The sequence below is a fragment of the Cimex lectularius genome, unplaced genomic scaffold (genome assembly GCF_000648675.2).
Source record: "Cimex lectularius strain Harlan isolate CLEC.00 unplaced genomic scaffold, Clec_2.1 scaffold29, whole genome shotgun sequence".
NCBI classification, from domain to species: domain Eukaryota; kingdom Metazoa; phylum Arthropoda; class Insecta; order Hemiptera; family Cimicidae; genus Cimex; species Cimex lectularius.
The window spans coordinates 1,040,088-1,060,819 of NW_019392675.1; the positions used below are offsets into that span (position 1 = coordinate 1,040,088).

General features: G+C 35.4%; 1 protein-coding gene across 1 annotated transcript in view; it reads right to left on the bottom strand.

Annotated features, from left to right (window-relative positions):
* The window catches only part of LOC106661662 (DNA-binding protein D-ETS-4-like), a 55,656-nt gene that overhangs the window by 27,744 nt on the left and 7,180 nt on the right, over positions 1–20,732 (bottom strand). Inside the window, exon 2 of the mRNA XM_024225438.1 lies at positions 4,632–5,055. Coding sequence (XP_024081206.1) covers positions 4,632–5,055 — 424 coding nt within the window. The remainder of the gene's footprint in view (positions 1–4,631; positions 5,056–20,732) is intronic.

Below are 20,732 nucleotides of genomic sequence, written 5' to 3' on the forward strand. Positions count from 1 at the left end.
AAATCAACGTATAAAAGGCAATAACAAAGCAGAAAAATTACGTTGATTTTTGTCTATTGTTCGTGCTGTTTTATTCTTTGTAATTAAAGAAAAGGATCCGGGAGGATTAGGTTGCAAATGTAGTTGTTTTTTTTTTACAAATTTTAAATTTAACAGTTTTTGAAAAAATTAGTGTTTTTTTCCAAAAATTAAATTAAAAGTGACTTATTAGAGGAAAATGAACGCACTTTCCAATAATTTTTTTTGGATTTGCCCAAAAATGAATAGTTCCAGAGCTACGAGTAGATTTATGAAGAAAGCCGAATATAGTTAGTAAAAACAACATAAAATGTTTAATGTCTGCGAAATGGCCGAGAATCAGACCATGGTTCATTTTGTTGCATTTGAGGGTAGTATTTTACCCCCTATTTAAAATTTATGTAAATTGTTATATGTCAAATGTACATATGTTTGTATTTTGTTAGCAGTCACCAGAAAAAATCACAACTATTTTAATTTAAAACTTAAATTCCTAATAAAAGGGTTGGTTTATACTTGACAAACGCATAATTTTGATGTGGTACGTCAAAGATTGATTAAAGTTCCTTCAATTAAAATACTCCCGAGTATGAAATTATTATTTATTATTAAATGTTATGACACCTGTAAACTTCAAGCCTTTATAAAAATTGGTTATTAGCATAATTTGTCCAATAAAGAATTTTTCCTGACTTTCCTATTAGCTAATACCATTTATTTTATTTTTTTGACGAAGGTTCGCAACAGAGGTTATATAAACCCTCAGGGTGCCGGTGTTTTTGAAAAAAAAGCCTATTTGTAAGTATGTCGGGCTCGAATACAGGGCCGCTGGATTCGAACCCGGGACCTTTACCTTACGGAGATGAGCGCCGTGTCAACGCCTAAACCGTTACGGCCACCGACGCCCCCTGCTAATAGCATTGACAAATAAGAAAGACAAATATAGTTTAACAATTGTATACAAAATATTTTTTTTTGTTTTGAGTGCTCATGGAAAAGTGTTGGCGTTAATTCAAATGTTTACGTATAATTTTACATGCAATATCGATTAAGACTTTAATGCAATTAATCAATCCAATTAGTTCATTTATCAAAGCGGAAAATCAATTTACTAGATGAGTTTCTTTCGCCCATTCACCCGGTTTTAAGCCGATTAGCATAAGTGTTCCTATCTTACAAGATGTCTCATTATATTTTTCCGCGATTGGTTGTTTTTTTGTTACATTCCTAAATATGTGAACGTGTAATGAAAAATCGTACAAATTATGTAAAACGATGTGTGGTAGTCGTATCAAGACTTCCTTGACCCCATTTCGGATCCGAGCACGTCCCAAGTGCAAAGGGAACGAAGCAGGTCTCAGCGGTTCCAAATATGGCGAAGAGTTGTTGGACAAGAACACGAAAAAACGCGCTGCTTTCAGACGTAAAACGTTGTTGATTTAAACATGAGTCGAAGTAAAAACATTTTATACGGGCATTACAATTGAAGATATCTTAAACCATTAATAAGGCCGGCTTTACAAATTTTCATACAGGATTAGATCTTGTTTTTGTGCTAGGCTTTTTGTAAACCTGGATGATTCTGTCGTCGTTGGTGATGTGTCCAAAATCCATGTTTTGTAAGACGTTTTTAACATCGATGCTTCTATAAGATGCTTAGTGTTGAGTTTTAATTAATTATTGTTATGATGATGTTTTTAAACTTTTAACCTATCCTATTTTCATCCTAAATTTTTAATTAACATCGATGATAATTTTTTTAAATTTGCAATAAACGAAAATCTAATGTCAAATTTATATGAATTTTAAACATCCATACTTCTGTTCAAAGTTTTCAAATCAATATTTTGCATAACTTTTTCACAGTTTATGATTCTCTAAGATATTTCGTAAAATATTTTACACCATCGATCGATCTTGTTCTTTTTTTAATAACGAACATAAAGTCTTTTTGATAATTTTCAAATGCGATGTAAATATTTTAAACATCAATGATGTCTAAAAATCGATGTGTTAAAATTAAATATCGATTTTTTTAAAGATTGTTTCTGGTGTTTTTTCATAATCGATGTCACTCTTCCAGGTTTTTAGCATCGATGTTTCTATAAGATCTTTTTTGTTGTATATCCCGTCTTCTTCTTCTTATCCATTCCTTTATTTTTTTTATTTTTTTTCTTGCATTCTCAATACCGATGTTTTTGTAAAAAAGTAAACATCTATGTTTTGTAAGATTGTTTTTGGTGTTTTTTTTCATAAACGATGTCACTCTTCCAGGTTTTTTTAGCATCGATGTTTCTATAAGATCATTTTTGTTGTATATCCGGTCTTCTTCTTCTTGCCATTTCTTTATTTGTTTTATATTTTATTATTTTTCCTTGCATTTTCAATACTGATGTTTTTGTAAACAAAATAAATAAATAAAACATCTATGGTTTGTAAGATTGTTTCTGGTGTTTTTTTCGTAAACGATGTCACTCTTCCAGGTTTTTTTTAGCATCGATGTTTCTACAAGATCATTTTTGTTGTATATCCGGTCTTCTTCTTCTTGCCATTCCTTTATTTGTTTTATATTTTATTATTTTTTCTTGCATTATCAATACCGATATTTTTGTAAAAAAAAATTAAACATCTATGTTTTGTAAGATGGTTTTTGGTGTTTTTTTTTTTTCATAAACGATGTCACTCTTTCAGGTTTTTTAACATCGATGTTTCTATAAGATCTTTTTTGCTGTGTGTCCCGTCTTCTTCTTCTTATCCATTTCTTTACTTGTTTTATATTTTATTATTTGTTCTTGCATTTTCAATACGATGTTTTTGTAAAAAAAATTAAACATCTATGTTGTGTAAGATTGTTTGGTGTTGTTTTTTTCATAAGCGATGTCGCTCTTCCGTGTTTTTTTAACATCGATGTTCCTATAAGATCTTTTTTGTGGTATATCCCTTTCTCCTTACTCTTCTCCATTTCTTTGTTCGTTTTATATTTTATTATTTTTTATTTTGTTTTCAAAATCGGCGTTTTTGTAAAACCTTTTTTCATGTCGATGTTTGCGTAAGAGGTATTGGGTGTATTTGACTATTACTATTTCCAATTCGATGGTTTTATAAGATGTTTTCAACTTGATATTGTATTTCTGCTGCTGATGATGAAGATAATGATTTCTGTCGTTATCTTCCCAATTCGATGCTTTGAAATCCAATTTTTACATCGATGATGCTCTATGATTCTTTTTATCTCGATATAATCCTTATCAACTCGGAAATTTAATATGATTGCAACGTAAATAGATTTTCACATTTGTTTTTTTTTCTGAATTGTTAACAATATTTTAAAAGGACTGATGAAGTTGATGTACTCTTTGAAAGCTTGACGAAAGAACTGTTTCCTTTTCTTGAAATTGGCCTTATCCTTGATTTTTTAATTCAAAATGATAAGATGTTCTTGTGTTCGTAATGTCTTTGTTTTCGTTTTGTTTTCAATCATGGATGTTTTGGGTGCATTATGACTATTTATGTTTCCAATGCGATGGTACTTTTTGTACGATGTTTTTGCAATAGGTATTTCTTTTCTATCTTTTTTTTTTTCTTCGTTTTCATCTTTCAAATCCTATTTTTCCTACTTCTAATATACCGTAGTATTACTGTTTATAATTATCTTACCCAGATCTTCGTTATTTATTTAATTTTTACATTCATAAAAATATGGCCTTATACAGTCATTTTAAAATATACTAATTTATTTGAATTGCTACGTGCCGTGATTAAATAATTTATTTTATTTATATATTGGCCATTTTGGCTGTATTAACAATTGAATGTACAAGCATTTTCGAAAACTTACAATGTGTGTTGAGCAGTATAAAACGTTTATTTTTTCAACCTGGAGCTCATGAGGAAATCGCAACTTGAGCAAAATTGAAAATCTATCGTCTTTCAAGAAGATAAAATGTACAAAATTGACCAATTTGTTCGATCTTTGTCAATTCGTGATATTTCCCCCCGGCCAGTGTAATATATATGGCAACATATTACTTTTAAAGATACTTTGTATTAGTTTTTGAATTGGTTTTTAGTGGTTTTAAGCAGTTTCATTGTTTCTCAATATTAATTATCCGATTCTTCCAAAGAAACAAGAACTCATCATTTATGATTAGTATGTTAGACCATGATTATAGAGGGTGATTGGGAACAACCAAGATTGGAGTGTAAAGACGTGATTCAACACAGACGTGACTATAATATTATTTTTCAATCGATTACCATTTCCGAGCCATCTTGGTTTCGAGTTAAGCTTTAAAAGTAACAATTATCTTTCAATAAAAGTAATAATAATTCAACACAATTAGCTGCTTAAATAACTCGAAGGGTCAAAAGTAGTTTGCATGCGTGCGTATAGTAAAAAGAAGAATTTGAAACTAGTTCTTATATTGAAATAATGTTAAAGATTACGACAACGAAAATAAAGGACTTGAGGTGTGGCTTTTGGACCGACGGTGGGCAAGTAAGCCTTCTGATCTTTATTGATGGGCCATTACAAAGATAAGCAGACCTTGGTCTGTCGAATTCGCTAAATGGCAACTCCGGTTCGGAGTCGTAAAGAAAAACAAACCACTCACCTCGAGATATACCGAGGACGGCGCAAGTGTTGTGGATCTCTGTCTTGAGCTGTTCCATCGCCATGGACAGGACCGGCTCGATTTCCTGCTGTGCCAGGTCCATGGATACATCCTCCATATCCGCCCTGAATCCTGTGCCGAGCTCCCCGACGGAGACGGGTATCAGGTTGTACCTCCTCTGAAAGGAGGTGTCTTTCAGCACCTCCCGCAATAGTTTGTGGTCGGATTTGTCTTCGTTCAAGTTCAGGTAGTCTTCCTCCTCCTGTGTTAAGGGCTCGGGCTTTATCGGCGACCAGGGGAACGGCTCCTCCTTGTACAGCTGCGATGGCGGAAGAAGGGAAAGGTCGAAAGAATCCGCTGTGAAAACGGCAGAGTAATCATCTGATATCGGGCTAAGCCCTCCTGTCGGCACGCGTTGAGGCATCTGGACAAAAACAAAACATATTCACATTATTTTAAGCTAAAACCTAATGGAAGCCATTCTAAAGCATATGCAGAATCGATCATTTTGGAGTGTATGTTATAGTCCGATTGTTTATTGTCTTCCTTTGGCAACATTGTACAGGAATAAAGTAAGTTCCGGTGTGAAATTTAATTGAACCTGTTCAAACTCACGTTGTGGAAACAGTAAGTCATCCTTATGGATTTACAAAGAGGATCCTTTCGAGGATGCGATCGGTCGTTGAATGATGTGAAGTAAGAGAGTGCATTCGGCCGATGTTAATTACAGAAAATGTGACGTAATTCGAGAAAAACCGTGATCCGCTCCAGACGTCACGCCTCCACTAAGTCCAACATCTGGGCTCAACCGCACACTTTCTTCGCCCGGTGACGTCAAAGAGGCGTTTTTTTCGGGAACTCGCGTGAACTTTTCTTTTACCCTTTTTAACCACCCTCGCGGTGAGTAAACACGAAGAACCAACTCGTGAAAACAACTTTCGCCTCCTGACTCCGTAAGAATAAATTACACGGTCGGAGTGAAGGTCTTTATAAGTTTTGTACATAAATGAACACACGAGGTTCGAGATATCTGCACAGCAAAGTGTTCTTTTTATATATATCAGGAAAATAATGCCATCCCATTAAGAAATACTTCAAAATCAAATGCAATGCTTCGACGACTGTGTAAGCATGTCCGCTTAAGCTAAGTTAAAAACGTTAATTTTAAGGACGTAGTGAAGTTTGGTTTAAATGGGTCTTTTATACAACCGTTACAGCAGAAATTTTCTTCTTTCTATCTATGTAAATAATCCATTGTATATCGTGATCTAAATAACTTCTTTCAATTAATTAATCTTTATATAAGGTGTGTGGTGGTTAGTGACCGTTAATCGAAAATTATTCAGAAATCGTGAGATGCGGTCTGGTGTGATGTAGGTTTCAGAAAAACATTTTCTTTATCGTGCCAACGTTTCGATCTTTATTGAGATCATCTTCAGGGCTCAAAGTATTTATCTTCTGTGTAATTGTGCCATTCTTGCGTGTCGTGTTGAGAGGGCAAACAAACACTCTGAGCCCTGAAGATGATCTCAATAAAGATCGAAACGTTGGCACGATAAAGAAAATGTTTTTCTGAAACCTAAATCACACCAGGCCGCATCTCACGATTTCTGAATAATTTATATAAGGTATTGGTTGAGATAGAAAAGTCAGTGTCACAGCGGGATTCGAACCCACGACCTTCGGCTCTATACACCGCTGCTCTACCACTTGAACTATCGGTGACTTCGACACTCGGACACCAACTTCCCATCTCAATCTAACCTTTCGAATTTTCCCTCCTTTCTGCCATTATTTGTTATGATGGATGGAGCAAAGTGAATGACTGAAACATTACCACTCTATACTTTTTGATTGAATAGTAACTCTTGATACGCGTAAATGGCGAAAATTTAGAAATCGGTCGTTAGAAGCGTAAGACAAAATGTAGTCAAGAGAAGAGGTCAAAAAATAAACTCACGTCTCAATAAATATTTCGGAAAGGTCTCAAAGATATTTAGAAAGTGTATGCATTTGCATAAATGGGATACATTCATTAAAATAGTGAATTGATTGCAGACTGTTCAAACGTCCTTAACAAGTCGATGTGCTAAAAAGACAGGATCGACGATTTCATCTCGGAAAAATTGTCCTTTGCTGACCCATACCGTTCTTCGGTCGTGCCCCAGTAGCCTACCCTGCATCCTTCAAGTCACCGAGGAAATTCCTCGAATCTGGTCAGAAAGAAACCGTCCGATCCAGAAACCACGGGCAAGATTCTTTTTCAACTCGAAAGGGGGGGTGATACTTCGTAATCGGGATTTGAAAAGTCTTCGCACGAGCTTCACACACCGCTCCCAGCGTTTATTCATTCATAAAGGTCGGCTTATTCTTCGCTTCTTCTTTTGTCGTTCTCTTCTATTCATCCACTTGGGGTTTTCCCCTGCTGGAATAATAAATTCTATCCGACAATACTTGGGGAATAACGCGCTCGAGAACAGAATTTTGATTAATTGCGAAACCTTGCAATTAGAGCTGTTTATGCAAGCAATTATAATTATCCTTGATAAAATTTAGAATTAAGACGTTTCTACTTGGTTTAGAGGGCAAATGGCCGATGTGGTAATAAAACAATGAATGTAAGATCAAAAGGAAATCGCCGATATCACTGAAGAACCTCAATGAATTTTCATCCGAATTAACCGCTTATCCTTAAATAATTTATGCCCAATAAATAAAAATAACGCTTAAATTCATTAGATTTCATGGTCCGATTGATCAAATAAAATCTTTCAATTAATTAATCTTTATGTATAAAAGGAGGGAAAATTCGGAAGGTTGGGTTGAGATGGGAAGTTAGTGTGGTTCGAAGTCAAGACAGCTCGAGTGGTAGAGCAGCCACGCATTTAGCCGAAGGTCGTGGGTTCGAATCCCGCTCGTGACACGGACTTTTTTTATCTCCAAAGTTGTTGCAAATCGCTTGATGAAATTGAATTTTATCCCATTTAGATGGGCTATGGACGTCGGATAGCAGAGTACTAACAGCTCAGTAGCTGAAAATCGAATCCTGATTACTCGACATTTGAAAAATGGCAAAAAGGAGGGAAAATTCGAAAGGTAGGTTGAGATGGGGAGTTGGTGCAGAGAGGATCGAAGTCACGATAGCTCAAGTGGTAGAGCAGCGGCGTATCTAGCCGAAGGTCGTGGGTTCGAATCCCGCTCGTGACACTGACTTTTTATCTCAGCCAATACCTTACATAAAGATTAATTAATTGAATAACGCTTGAAGTTTACCAAATAGCCGAAATCTAACAAAAACAAGGTCGGTACACTACACAGTAAAAAGAACATAATATTACACACATATGAAAAACAAAAATAGAGCCATATATATTTTCTGAATTATTTTTGTTCACAATTTTTTCTTTATAATTTAATCGTCCAATGATGTTAAACATAAATGATTTCAACGTCGACAATTCAAATACCACTAGTCCTACATAATTCATATTAAATTAGTAAATAGATTATTTGGAGATCGTGAGATGAGGTCTGGTGTGACGTAGGTTTTAGAAAAACATTTTCTTTATCGTGCCAACGTTTCGGTCTTTATGGAGATCATCTTCAGGGCTCAAAGTGTTTGTTTTCCGTGCAGATGTGTCATTCTTGTGTGTCGTGTTGAGAGTGCCCTATCTATTAGTAAATAGATCATTTGTATTTTGGTAAAGGATGATATACCATTATAAAATAAATTTAAAATATTTTTTTTAAATATAAGGAATTTTATAATAGGAACTAGAAATGCTAAAACTGCTGGAAAATTCTCTCATACTTAACAATCCAAAGACCTCCCAGCCCAACAAGCTTTATATTAAATTAACAAATATTATTAGATTATTTTTTGTAAAGGATAATGTATCATTAAAAAATAAAAAAATATTTTTATTTAAGTATTTGTATCCTATACATTAATTGTTATATATGCGATAAAAACACAGCCAAATCAGAAACACTACCAGCACTGCACTCGTAGGCGTGCTAAATGAAGGCTGGCACTTAGGTTTTGTCGATTAAGGATGACGAGATCCCCTGACCATCGATTTGTGATTCTCGGATGGGTGGTTTTAAGTATCGTAATTCTTGAGCATTAAGGTTTGGATGGGTTAAAAGATCGAAACTTAACGAAGCTGAAACCGATCATTCTTTAACGGTTTAAGGTCATTGCGGATAGTGAGGTGAAAGGCTGAGAGAATTCTTCTTAAGACTTTTGATTGGAATGTTTGGATTAGTTTGATATTAGATGGCATGGTAGTAACCACACTGTATATCAAAAATGGTCAATTGTTTATTACAGTGTCAGTTTGTTATTTACGGTCTGATTTTGGTCCTAGAAATCTTCTTACTTGGCCAAGACGTTTAGTTCTCGTCGCTTTAGTCTTGTGTGGCTATGTCAAGTCTACTGTTTAAGTTCAAGCCCTAGATTGTTGGTCAGCGAGTCTCATGCTGAACCGGCATACGGACACTTATTACTCAAACGTTTCGGCATTGCGCCATGCTCAGTGAGGATATCTTCTCACAATCTTTGTCGAAGGTATTTAACCTGTGCAGATGTCGTTCCTTGATGTAAATGCATAGACGTTGTTTATTTAACGTAAACATAATTTGAGTTCATTTACCAGCAGTATAAATAATAAATAGGAAGGGGCCAAGAATGCCCCCTTGTGTACACTTCGATCGGCCTTGTACCAGAGAAACTCATTAGAAAAAAAAAACTATTTAAAAAAGGCAAGTTTTGAAGAAATAAATTAAGGTCATGTCTTTAGATTAGAAAAATCAAAGACCACCCAGACCAACACAATGTTATAATAAGATCATTTTTATTTTTGCAACAAAGAAGCAAATACAAATTTCTAAACGATAAGAAAAGCCTCAAGGGATAAATTAAGGATTTTCGTCTGAAAATCCCAAGTCATCGAAGACAATTTTCGCTTGCTGTGCCATTTCACCATTTTCAGTGGATATCAGGGTTAATGGAAATAATGGCGAGTCTTTAACTCATACACCACACAACATATGACACATTTATGTGTGAGCCCTGAGAGAAACCATTTCCTCTACGTCCATGTGCTTTATTGCGGGTTTTTTCCCCTGCCAGATCGTATGATCAAATAGTGTTTCATAACAGGATAAAAAGATAATGACATACTTCATGGAAAAAAATCTAATAAGCGTATAAATCTGAAATAATCATCCCGATCGTGATAAAAATCGGTCTTCACACCGTATGGCGTATTCATTAATTATTTATGATAATTATTTATCTAAATATATAAAATTAGATTAATCGCACAGATTTTTGCCAATGAAATATATAATACAGTTAATTCGTTAATTATTTCTCCGCATACGTTTAGAAGTGGTATTAAAAACTGGTAATAGAACATGTGTATATTTTCTAAAAAATTTAGCCGAAAGGGAATAAAAAGTAGTTTTATGGAATGTCAATTATTTGCCATTTATGTCCTAGCAAATCCTGACCGACTTCTAAAAAGAAGAAACTATTAGGTATGATTATGGTATTTAACCATCCTCAGTTATCAGGATTGATCACACACCCTGACAGATACACTGAAGATGGCAACATGTTGAAACGCGTCTAAAAAACCAACCTACCTAAGATAGGCAACCAAATTGATAGATAACGACCAAATTATATCAATTTTCTTGATTTTTTTAAATGTTTTGAATAAAAACGATATTAACTATAATAGATTACTTACAATAATTAATAAACAATTTATTAAAGAAAACATATTGTACCGGGTCTCGGTGAATTTTTGAAAAAGATATTTACTCTCAACACGACACGCAAGAATGGCACAATTACACAGAAGACAAACACTTTGAGTGAGTAGAAATACTTTGATTGAATATAAAAAATATATTTTGCATTGTATAAATTCACTTTTCCACATCCTAAATGTATTTGTTAAATGTAAACAATGTTTGTAAATCCCAGGCCCTGAAGATGATCTCAATAAAGATCGAAACGTTGGCACGATAAAGAAAATGTTTTTCTGAAACCTCACACCAGACCGCATCTCACGATTTCTGAATAATTAGATATTTACTTTTTTATGACAATCTAACCCGGTTAGTCACTTCTTTACAAAACTATAAAAAGTATAAACTATAAATGAATAAGTAAATTATTTAAACTAAAATCAAATGTGGTTCATCCTGTATCTTTTTGATATGTGGGGGTGTACGATAAAATGTTAATTTTTTTCTTGACTTGGTTTAAAAAGGTTATGAGTTCATATTTGTTAATGTGCCCACATAAAAAAAAGTTAATAGAAGTCACGATGGAATTAATCTTTGTCAACAAGAGCTTACAAGGAGCAAGTAGTTTTATATGCAAGTTGTTGCACTGCCAGCTAGTGTACTCCTTCTTCTACACCGTTATCTCTTAAGATTTCACCGAGAGTACGAAACCGTAGCAAGACTACAAACTAGCTAAAGTAAAAACGGCCCCAGGGGTAAAAACACACAGCGGCTTTAATCTCATACACGTTTCGACCTGCGAAATTGGAAAGTAGTGCTTTCTATTGACGTAATAGATGATCTGGTACGGATTTCAAACGGAGTGAAAGTCCGAGGACGAGGGAAAAGGTATTTTTGTGTAATAAACTTGAATCTGAAGCGATCTGGCGAAGGGGATTGAAAAAAAAGAAGAATTTTATCACAGAATCACGACCTTTATTTGTCCGGAAGGGGTTTCCGGAGAAGGCCGTGACTTTACCTATCGACAATGATTCACAAAGACTTCTTAGCCGAGACATTTAAGATTTCTTAAGTGTTCTAGTAACGGAAATACCTGACATATTGCGATGGATAACGACTAGAAGGTACCCCGCAGCTACATGTTTGAAGACTGAGGAGGTAACTTCGCGGGTTTCGGCTCGCCCAAGGACGAAGACCATGGCCAACGCGGGTCCCCACTCTCGCAGAATATTTTCGGCCCGACTTTTAATTTCGGGACGATTTATAAATTCGGGAACAGTGCGGGAGTGAATTTTCCAAGATGGTTTATTTTCCGACCTAGGGCCGGCACGTAGATGCCGTCTACAGCATGCCGTCAGGAACGAGGAATAACGTCATCCTGATGACTCAGAAGACTTTTTCAAAGTTTTAACACCAGTCCGACACGCAACAGTATCTCGACTACATCAACATTACTGAAATATTCGGAGAATGAAGGTCGATTTCCGCACCCATTTTTAACACTCGACCTCTTAAAATTAACTCACGATTAAATAAAAAACTGTTTGTAAAATTTATTTACCAAAATATATTCACGATTTCTTTCTAGATCCAATCATGTGAGGCCGATGAATAAAAAAAAGTGTTGAGATTTTCGACGGTCTTCCTTTGCGGAAAGCAGAAATTAAGCACATTACCATTTAAAAAGTTATTTCAATATCTAATATGGTGGGATGACAGTGCTGTTTTATCATTCTTATATTTTATGTAATTTAAATTGTTTCGAACTCTATACCTAAATTTTTGGTTTGTCTTATGCATTGTTTTTTACAATCTATGAATTTAATACTGTAAATAACGTGTGTGGTGTTCAATGACCGTTACTTGATGATTATTTGGAGGTCATGAGGTGCGGTCTGGTGTGACGTAGGTTTTAGAAAAACATTTTCTTTATGGTGCGACGTTTCGAACTTTATTGAGATCATCTTCAGGGCTCAAACTGTTTGTTTTCCGTGTAGATGTGTCATTCTTGTCTGTTGTGTTGAGAGTGCCACTCAAGACAAGAACACATCTACACGGAAAACAAACACTTTGAGCACTGAAGATGATCTCAATAAAGATCGAAACGTTGGCACGATAAAGAAAATGTTTTTATAAAACCTACGTCACACCAGACCGCATCTCACGACCTCCAAATAACTATAAATAATATTATTTTTGTATTTCCGATCCAATAGACATTTAAAAATTTACATCAGCATGAAATGCCCGTTCTTTCGAAGGACATAACGACATAATTTCTTTGGGAGCGATCCGACCTTTACTTCCGTCCTGAATCTGCCGTCTACGAAGAGAAACCTCTGGAAGATGGATCGCCCTTCTCCAAGAAGTGATTGTGCCTCATGGCTTACTTGAACAAACATGATTTTTTGCGAAAGCAAAGAGTTTTTCATATAACTTTAAGCTTTTCTACTTTTCTTGAAGTTATCTGTTTCCAGAAGAAACTTCTAGTTGTACATACTGAGGTTGTTGGACAAACAAGGAAAAGTTCAGTTTTTAGAACGCATTTCCTTTCTTAATATTTTTCTTTTAGTGTTCATTGTTGATTTTCTGTCCTGAAACAAGAGAACCAATTTTGAATAAAATGAAAACCCTTTCTACTTTAGAAGCGTTAGACATTTTTTTCCATCTTAACGTTGGAACCGAGCACACCTCAGGGCATAGTTATAAGACCGGTACTATTTATGATTTTCTATGGGAGTCTTGTCGACTTTGGTGGAAAGAAAGCGAGGTCTAAAATAAAAAGAACGAGGATACCAAGAATAAAAATGGCAAGAACACAATCATCGTCCTCCCATCCCATGATTAACGGTAAAAACCTTTGGCATTTATTAACTACATAAACTGATGATGACGTCCTGCAGAAGAGATACAACTGTTGTACTATATATTTTATGTTTTAGGCTATTGTTTTACTTTTTAAAATCTAGTTGTAAACTGCTCAATATGTCTTGTTGTCAGGCCAAGAAAAGGTATGAATTATATTTAGTCATTATTTTATATATAGGCACTTAAAAAAATGTGACTATTCAGAACTGAAATATAGAGATTTTTGACTATTGCCTTTTTTAGTAGGAAGATTAATAAGACCCGTGGGTGCTTTACAAGGTTTGAAAAAGTGGGCAGAGGCGCCAGGCTGCTGCAAATTCGTTTATCCGCCCTATTAGCATAATGGTATCTGGAAGCACGCCCTGTTCAGCCCCAAAGGTCAAAAAAAACCTTTTTCCAATTTTCCACTTTCACGAGGTGGTAAACATCGCTCGGCTCTCAACGAAAACGAGCTGATGCAACTGAAATAAAATACTGCTGTCTCGGCAAGGTCTCGTCGCCTTTCACTTCGCGTGTTCCGGGTTCCTCGGCATAGCGAGGAGAGGCGGACCGCGAGCACTAGGATCTTGCACCTCTGAATCACAAATCTTGTCACGGCCGGTTGACCTTTTTTCCTCCTGCATTAAATTATCTTCGATATGCACATTTGTAATGTAAATTCTGTACCGGCAGATTAAATCCTTTTAAAAGCGATTTTTTCCATATTGTATGTTTCAATAATGACCGTATCCCCCAAGAAAGCGTTTTTAAGACAACCGTGAACGTTTATTATAATTTATTAGAACGAGTAACCCACAATAAAAAATAAATAACGGGCTGGAGTTTTTATTTATTTTTCAACGCCTTGGAAGATACCCAACCACAATTAAAATGTAATTTATTATACTGTATCCACATAAAATAACCTAACAGAGCTTTACAGTTAATTTTTAGCTATTACACTTTTTTTAGGTTTCTTATTCCATAAAATTGACGTAATTTAATATATAGTAAACGTAAAAAAACTTACATGAAGTATCGATTTTTAAAGATAAAATAAATAAAAAACAATCAGGTAGAGGTGGCAATCTTTTATCTATGTATCGATATATCGGTTTTCCGATATATCGAAAACTATATATCGGCTTCATCGACATATCGTGAAAAATATATCGACATATTTAATTTATGTACATTATGACTATTTTATAATATCAATATGAGCTAGCCCAACTGGAAGAAAAGAACGATATTACTAATTGTAAAAATATACTCATGGTCATGAATAATTCTTATTACGTAGTAATAAAAAAGATATAAAATATATGTTTTTCTGAAAACTACATCACACCAGACCGCATCTCACGATTTCCGAATAATCATCGACTAACGGTCACTAATCACCGCACATAAAATAACATAGATTAGGTTATAAAAATGAAGGTTTTTTTAAGTTTTACAAGTTGCCTCTTCCTTTCCTTTTTTCCGGTGCATTAAAATATTTCCGAACTACACTTTTTGACTTTTCCCCGGTGAAGGTGCCATCATAAAAACATATTTGAAAATTGTGCGCAGAAACGTAGATACAGATGCCGCTTCTGACGAAGAAAGCAGAAGGTTAAGAAGGCAGAAGTTAGGTTTACCCACGGATCACGGTTTAGGCACAATTAAAATTATATACTATATAAATTATTATATATTTAATGATAATAAAAATAATAGGAGGGATCGGTGGCCACAACATGGCGCTAATCACAGTAAGGTAAAGGCCCTGGGTTCGAATCCAGCGGCCCTGCATTCGAACCCGATATACAAATGGGCTTTTTTTCAAAAACACCGGCATCCCAAGGGTTAATATAATCTCTGCTGTTGCGAACCCTCGTAAAAGAAAAAAAAAAGTTATATACATATATCGATGTCTGTAATCCAACTTGTCGCACTGACAGGGATATTTATTTAATTATTAATTATTAATTTATCCAATAGTAAATAAGAAAAAGTATAAGTTTTTGTAAGTTAATTTTTTTCGTAAATAAAAAATAAATATATCGATACATTTCAACGAATCTATCGATATATTTCAAAAATCTACAGACAAACATATCGATAAAAATATACTCGATATATTTAGAAATATATCGATATATATGATATATCGATATATCGTTGCCATCCCTACACTCAGGATGTGTAAAACCCACAAAAAAATACCCCCCCCCCCAATAAAGCGTCAACAAATAATCAAATCTACATACAATTTGTAAGGCTATTTTTTTAATGCTGTCCTAAAATGTAAATTCTTTATTTAACGGTACAATCAGATACAAATAGTTCGAAATTTATTTTTGAAAAATTCACTGCGATTATGTCGTTTGTAAAGTGTAAGAGCATAAAGTGAGCCAAATCTCAATTCACCGTTAATTAATTTATTAATTATTTATTATTTGTGCAATATGTATTGTCATTAGGTTTGACATCGGTCTTACAGACGCGAGAATGTTTGTATTAGTAGAATCTGTGGTTAAATTATTTTCCCATGGTATTTGTTTTTACTGTTCTTGCCGGTTATTACATTCGACTTTTAAATTTCAATCTGTACAATCTACCAAATTTATTTCTAGTTCTATTTGAAAATTAATGGCTATTGGTTTTTAATACAATTTTTTTTTGTTCAAATTATCTTCCAGAGGCGATTTTCAACCACAATTTATCTTCGGCGGGCGCGGCCGACGCCCGAGTCCAAAATAAAAGCATTTCACCCCGGAAATCTGCGTTTATTTACTTATTTATTTTTAATAACAAAAATAATCCTTTTTGGATTTTCGGGCCGTTTGAGTTACGGCCGGCAAAATAATCGAGTGGTTCAAGATCTGGTCTGAAAGCGTCGAGTCCTCCCTGGAGGTCGTCCTTCGAGCAAGGCCAGCTCGTCATTTATAGAATTAAAAAATAAAGAAAATTTAAACACCGATGCTGGTCGAGCTTTGTTTGAAAACTTTTTTTTTAATACTTATCTTTCTCGTCTGTCTTAAATTAGATTCGTTTGTGTATTCTCCACTTAAGTTTTCTCGCTAACAAATGTCTATTTACTAAACGATGCGTCTTAACGAAAGAAAAACTTTTTTTATTGTATAAAAGATACATTAATCATGATTTTTTTACGCTGTTACTTCTTTATTTAGAAGTGATGTGTTAAGTCTGTAGCTTCTTGGCTGATGTTCTTCTGACTTCTGACGTTCAACAACCCACTGGAAAGAAGTTGTATCATCTTTTAAATCGACAGTTTAATTTTGAAGTCTGCAAGGAGATGGACTTGCCATTTGGTTGTCTTCATGTTCCACGTACCACGATGCACCTCGATGACATTGCCAACACACCTTGAGCTTATCAAAGAATGATGAAAAGAGGAAAAATGCACATGGAGTACATTTACATTACTGACTTTCGCTCAACTGACTAGGAGTGTACCTGGATACCTTTGTCTGTCTTCCTTGGTGATGCTACAGTTACATTGTCTTGCTCTCCACTGTACGTCTACATCAAGGAGTTACGGACTTCCATTTAACCAAGATTCAAGAATATATTTAGACTGCCTTGAATATACACCCCACTATGTCATTGCGATGCGCTTCATTAGCGGTCCAGTGTTCTCAAGAGAAAAGAGCTACCGACTTCAGGACAAGTAAGGTTCTTAGGACCACATCAAAGCTAACGGGTAATCCGCACAAAACACCCAAGAGGCACCAACTTAACACAACGACGCTAAAACCCCAACTGATTTTGTTCAAGACTTCGACCACTTTGGACGCCAAACAATCCAACAAATCCAGTCCTTCCAATCAGAGATGTTCGTCCAACCTTCTTACTATATCACCTAACCTAATCATCCACATCGTTGAATCGATGCTTTTCCACTTCTCAATCCATTTTCCTACTGCTCAAGCCCTCGTTTATGCTTTAGGTCACCTTGTGTGATTGTAAGGATTAGTAGAAAGATGACCTTTGGTACTGCTTGTGACTTATTGTACCTTCAGTTCAATTGACTCCATTCTTTTTTGAAGAAGGAAAAGAGTGAGGCGCATTGACTGTCATTGTAAAACTCGTCCTCCCGGATCATTTTGCTACCCCAAGTTATGTCTCCATGGAGTTGCATCGAATACGAAAATAATATGGGTGGCAGTTTTTTCCTCCTCACTGCATAACCTAGAAATGAGGTTATCTTTTAATGTGGATTGTGTAGGAGTTTTTCAGATACAAGTAGCCAGCAGTCCTATCACCTTTGCGTTTTACTACATCTAATTCTAATTGGTCGCTAAATTTGACTAAAGTTCTTTAACAATAAGTTTAAGATGTCTCTTATAGTTTATACATTTATCATTACCAACACTTCACTATAATCGATGGTGGCTTCGAGCTCATATGTGTTCCGAGTGCCATATAACCATCCAATAAGTGTGCTCCTATACGAATTCACCGCGTTCCGTCATATAAATCAAAACATGCGCGGGATTTACAGCCGGACGTCTTAAAATCCTTCCAGGAAAGATGAGATAGGATCGCATAAGGAATTCCCAGCCCATTGTGTATTGTGGTTCGGCAATTAGGCGAACAATGGACGCCGACGACTATATGCAACTTTTATTGCCCCGGAGGCGGCTTTAATTTATAATGGGCCATAAAAGTTTGTAAACAGATTCAGTTGCTCGGTCTTAAGTGATCTACGAGGAGGACCGCTTGGTCATAGCCTCAGGGTTTGACCTCATAACCGTTTCGGCTTAAGCAAAAACTGGACATTTCTCATTGATAAAAGCAACGATTTATTAGTCGTGTAGGAAAGTTAGTAAGAACAAAATAAACAAAAAGCAACATTAACAAAAAAACCCTCCATGAAATTCAAGATTATTATGAAATCAGTATGTGAATCAAGATTAAATTATACTCTTACAACGACAAAAACTAAATTAAGAAATCTATACGTTTAATTAATTTTTCTACTGTTTAAGGAAGACTTAAAAAAAGTAAGATAAGTAATTAAAAATAAAACTTGAATTAAATTCAAGCTCAATCAAGAATTCCATAAAATAGTAATAATAAAAACATGAAAATAATATAAAAGTTCCTTTTTTCGTTTATGTTATTATCATTTTATTCTAATTATATAATGATTTTGTCACAGTAAGTAAAACGCATTTATTAGCGTGAATGGAGGAGCTCATCCCTAATTATACCGAGGAATATCGAGTACTCCTGGAAAGCGTGAAGGTATTTATTAGCGCGAATGGAGGGCTCATCCCTAATTATACCGAGGAATATCGAGTACTCCTGGGTAGCGTAAAGTTAATTTATTAGCGCGAATGGAGGGCTCATCCTTAATTATACCGAGGAATATCGAGTACTCAGGGGTCGCGTGAAGGTTATTTATTAGCGCGAATGGAAGAGCTCATCCCTAATTATACCGAGGAATATCGAGTACTCCTGGGAAGCGTGAAGGTATTTATTAGCGCGAATGGAGGGCTCATCCTTAATTATACCGAGGAATATCGAGTACTCAGGGGTAACGTGAAGGTAATTTATTAGCGCGAATGGTGGGGCTTATACCCATTTACCCCACTGATATCCTTTCTTTTCGTCCTGTACCTTAGTCCTTTGATGGGTTTTACAGGGGGTTGCCTTTTATCCAGTGGTCCGACTCAACCCCCAGCCGGAACTTCGTCCCGTTGGAGCTTGTGGAATATCGAGTAATCTCCAGTAGTGAGAACTAAGTTTGGTGTGTGGACATAATTTATTAGCGCGAATGGAAGAACGCAACCCCAATTATCCCTAGGAATATAGTGTACTCGGCGGCAGTGTGAACATAGTCTGGCGTGTGGACATAATTTACGAGCGCGAATGGAAGAACGCAACCCACATTATCCTAAAGAATATCGAATAATCATGTGTTGTGTGAAAGTAATTTATTAGTGCGCCCTAAACAATATCGAGTACCCTAGGGGAATAACTGTGACCAGACTCTGTTGTGGCTGAGGTTGATGGTTGAGGCCAGAATTGCAGAAAATTTACTTAGTTTCCATATAAAAACAGAAAGTTGGTAACAGCTTGAGGCGTTCAAATGGCTGCAGTTTAAAAAAACGCTTGAAAGACTAGAAAAAGAAGTACCAAGGCGCAGGGGCCCGTCGATGACCTCAGCAGTTTGCCGGCCTCTAAACATCCCATATTACTATTTATTCGCGCGAATAGAGGGGCTTATACTCCTTTGCCCTGAGGAATATCGAGTACGCTGAGGAGGTATGAAGTCTGTTATGTAAATGAAATACATTAGAGTGAATGAAGGTACTCATCCCCAATTATCCCGAGGAACATCGAGTACTCATTGGTGGTGTGAATGCTAACCAAACCCTCAAGTTTTATCGTATTTCTGTTTTATATGATATTTTTGGTTTTATGTTCACTTGTTTATAAATATCGACAATTGCTGCTTTACAGTAGACTTAATTTTCTTTAATCCTTTGAATTTAAACAGACGATAAAATAGCCTTCAGTTCCCTCCTTTCTGACCTTTGCCGTTAATTATGTACAAAAAGCAAACTGGTTCATATCACTGAGCGGACTGGACTGGCAATCCAATTAATAACTTAAATAATACTTTCGAATGACCTTACTATTTAACATTTCCTACTTCGGATCCCTTTCAATTTGTTACAAATAATTTAAAAAAATCACAAAGTTACTTTTCAGCCGGTTTTCTCACTTTGCACACAAGTTTTAACGGTCCTTTATAATAATTGTAAGTATGAATTATTCGTATGAATAATTCACCATCGGTTGGGAGGAAAAACTGTTTGATTTCACATCTGACTGTTTTGAAATTTAAATCGATTTTACAAATCGTCCCATGGGTTTTTTTTTTGCGAATCTTCCTCCTCACGGACTCACAATTAGGTCTTCTTGCTCCTTAGCGGTCGTGATGAATCTTGAAAACTTACGATGTAATTACTCATTGCGTCACAGCTTTAAAAAGATGCGCGGTAAACATAGATTAGTTTTTTTTGAAGTCCTCACAAAACTAATTGCGTTTTAACACCAGTGGGGAATATTAGGACTTCGGGAGAAAATTGAAAGCAAACTAGAATTTATGTACAATTTTGTTTTTACCGCACGGATATTTCAGATAATGAAACTTAAGTTTTTTAAATATTTGCTTGTTTTATGAAAGAAATCACCGAAATTTTCGTCGATCGAAACCAAAATGTGGTAACAAATGAGATTCTGGAGAACAGTGAATTTAGTAACACCACTAACTTAAGACCTGAGGAAAGGAAATATATAAAAGACTCTATGGATTATTAAATTTTTAAGTCCCCTGCGAATATGGGGAACGACACTTCAGCTAGAGAAATAGAAAGAGAGAAAGAGATAAAGAGAGAAAGAGAAAGAGAAAGAGAGTGAGAAAAAGAGAGAGAGAGAGTGAGAAAGAGAGAGAGAGATAGAGAGAGA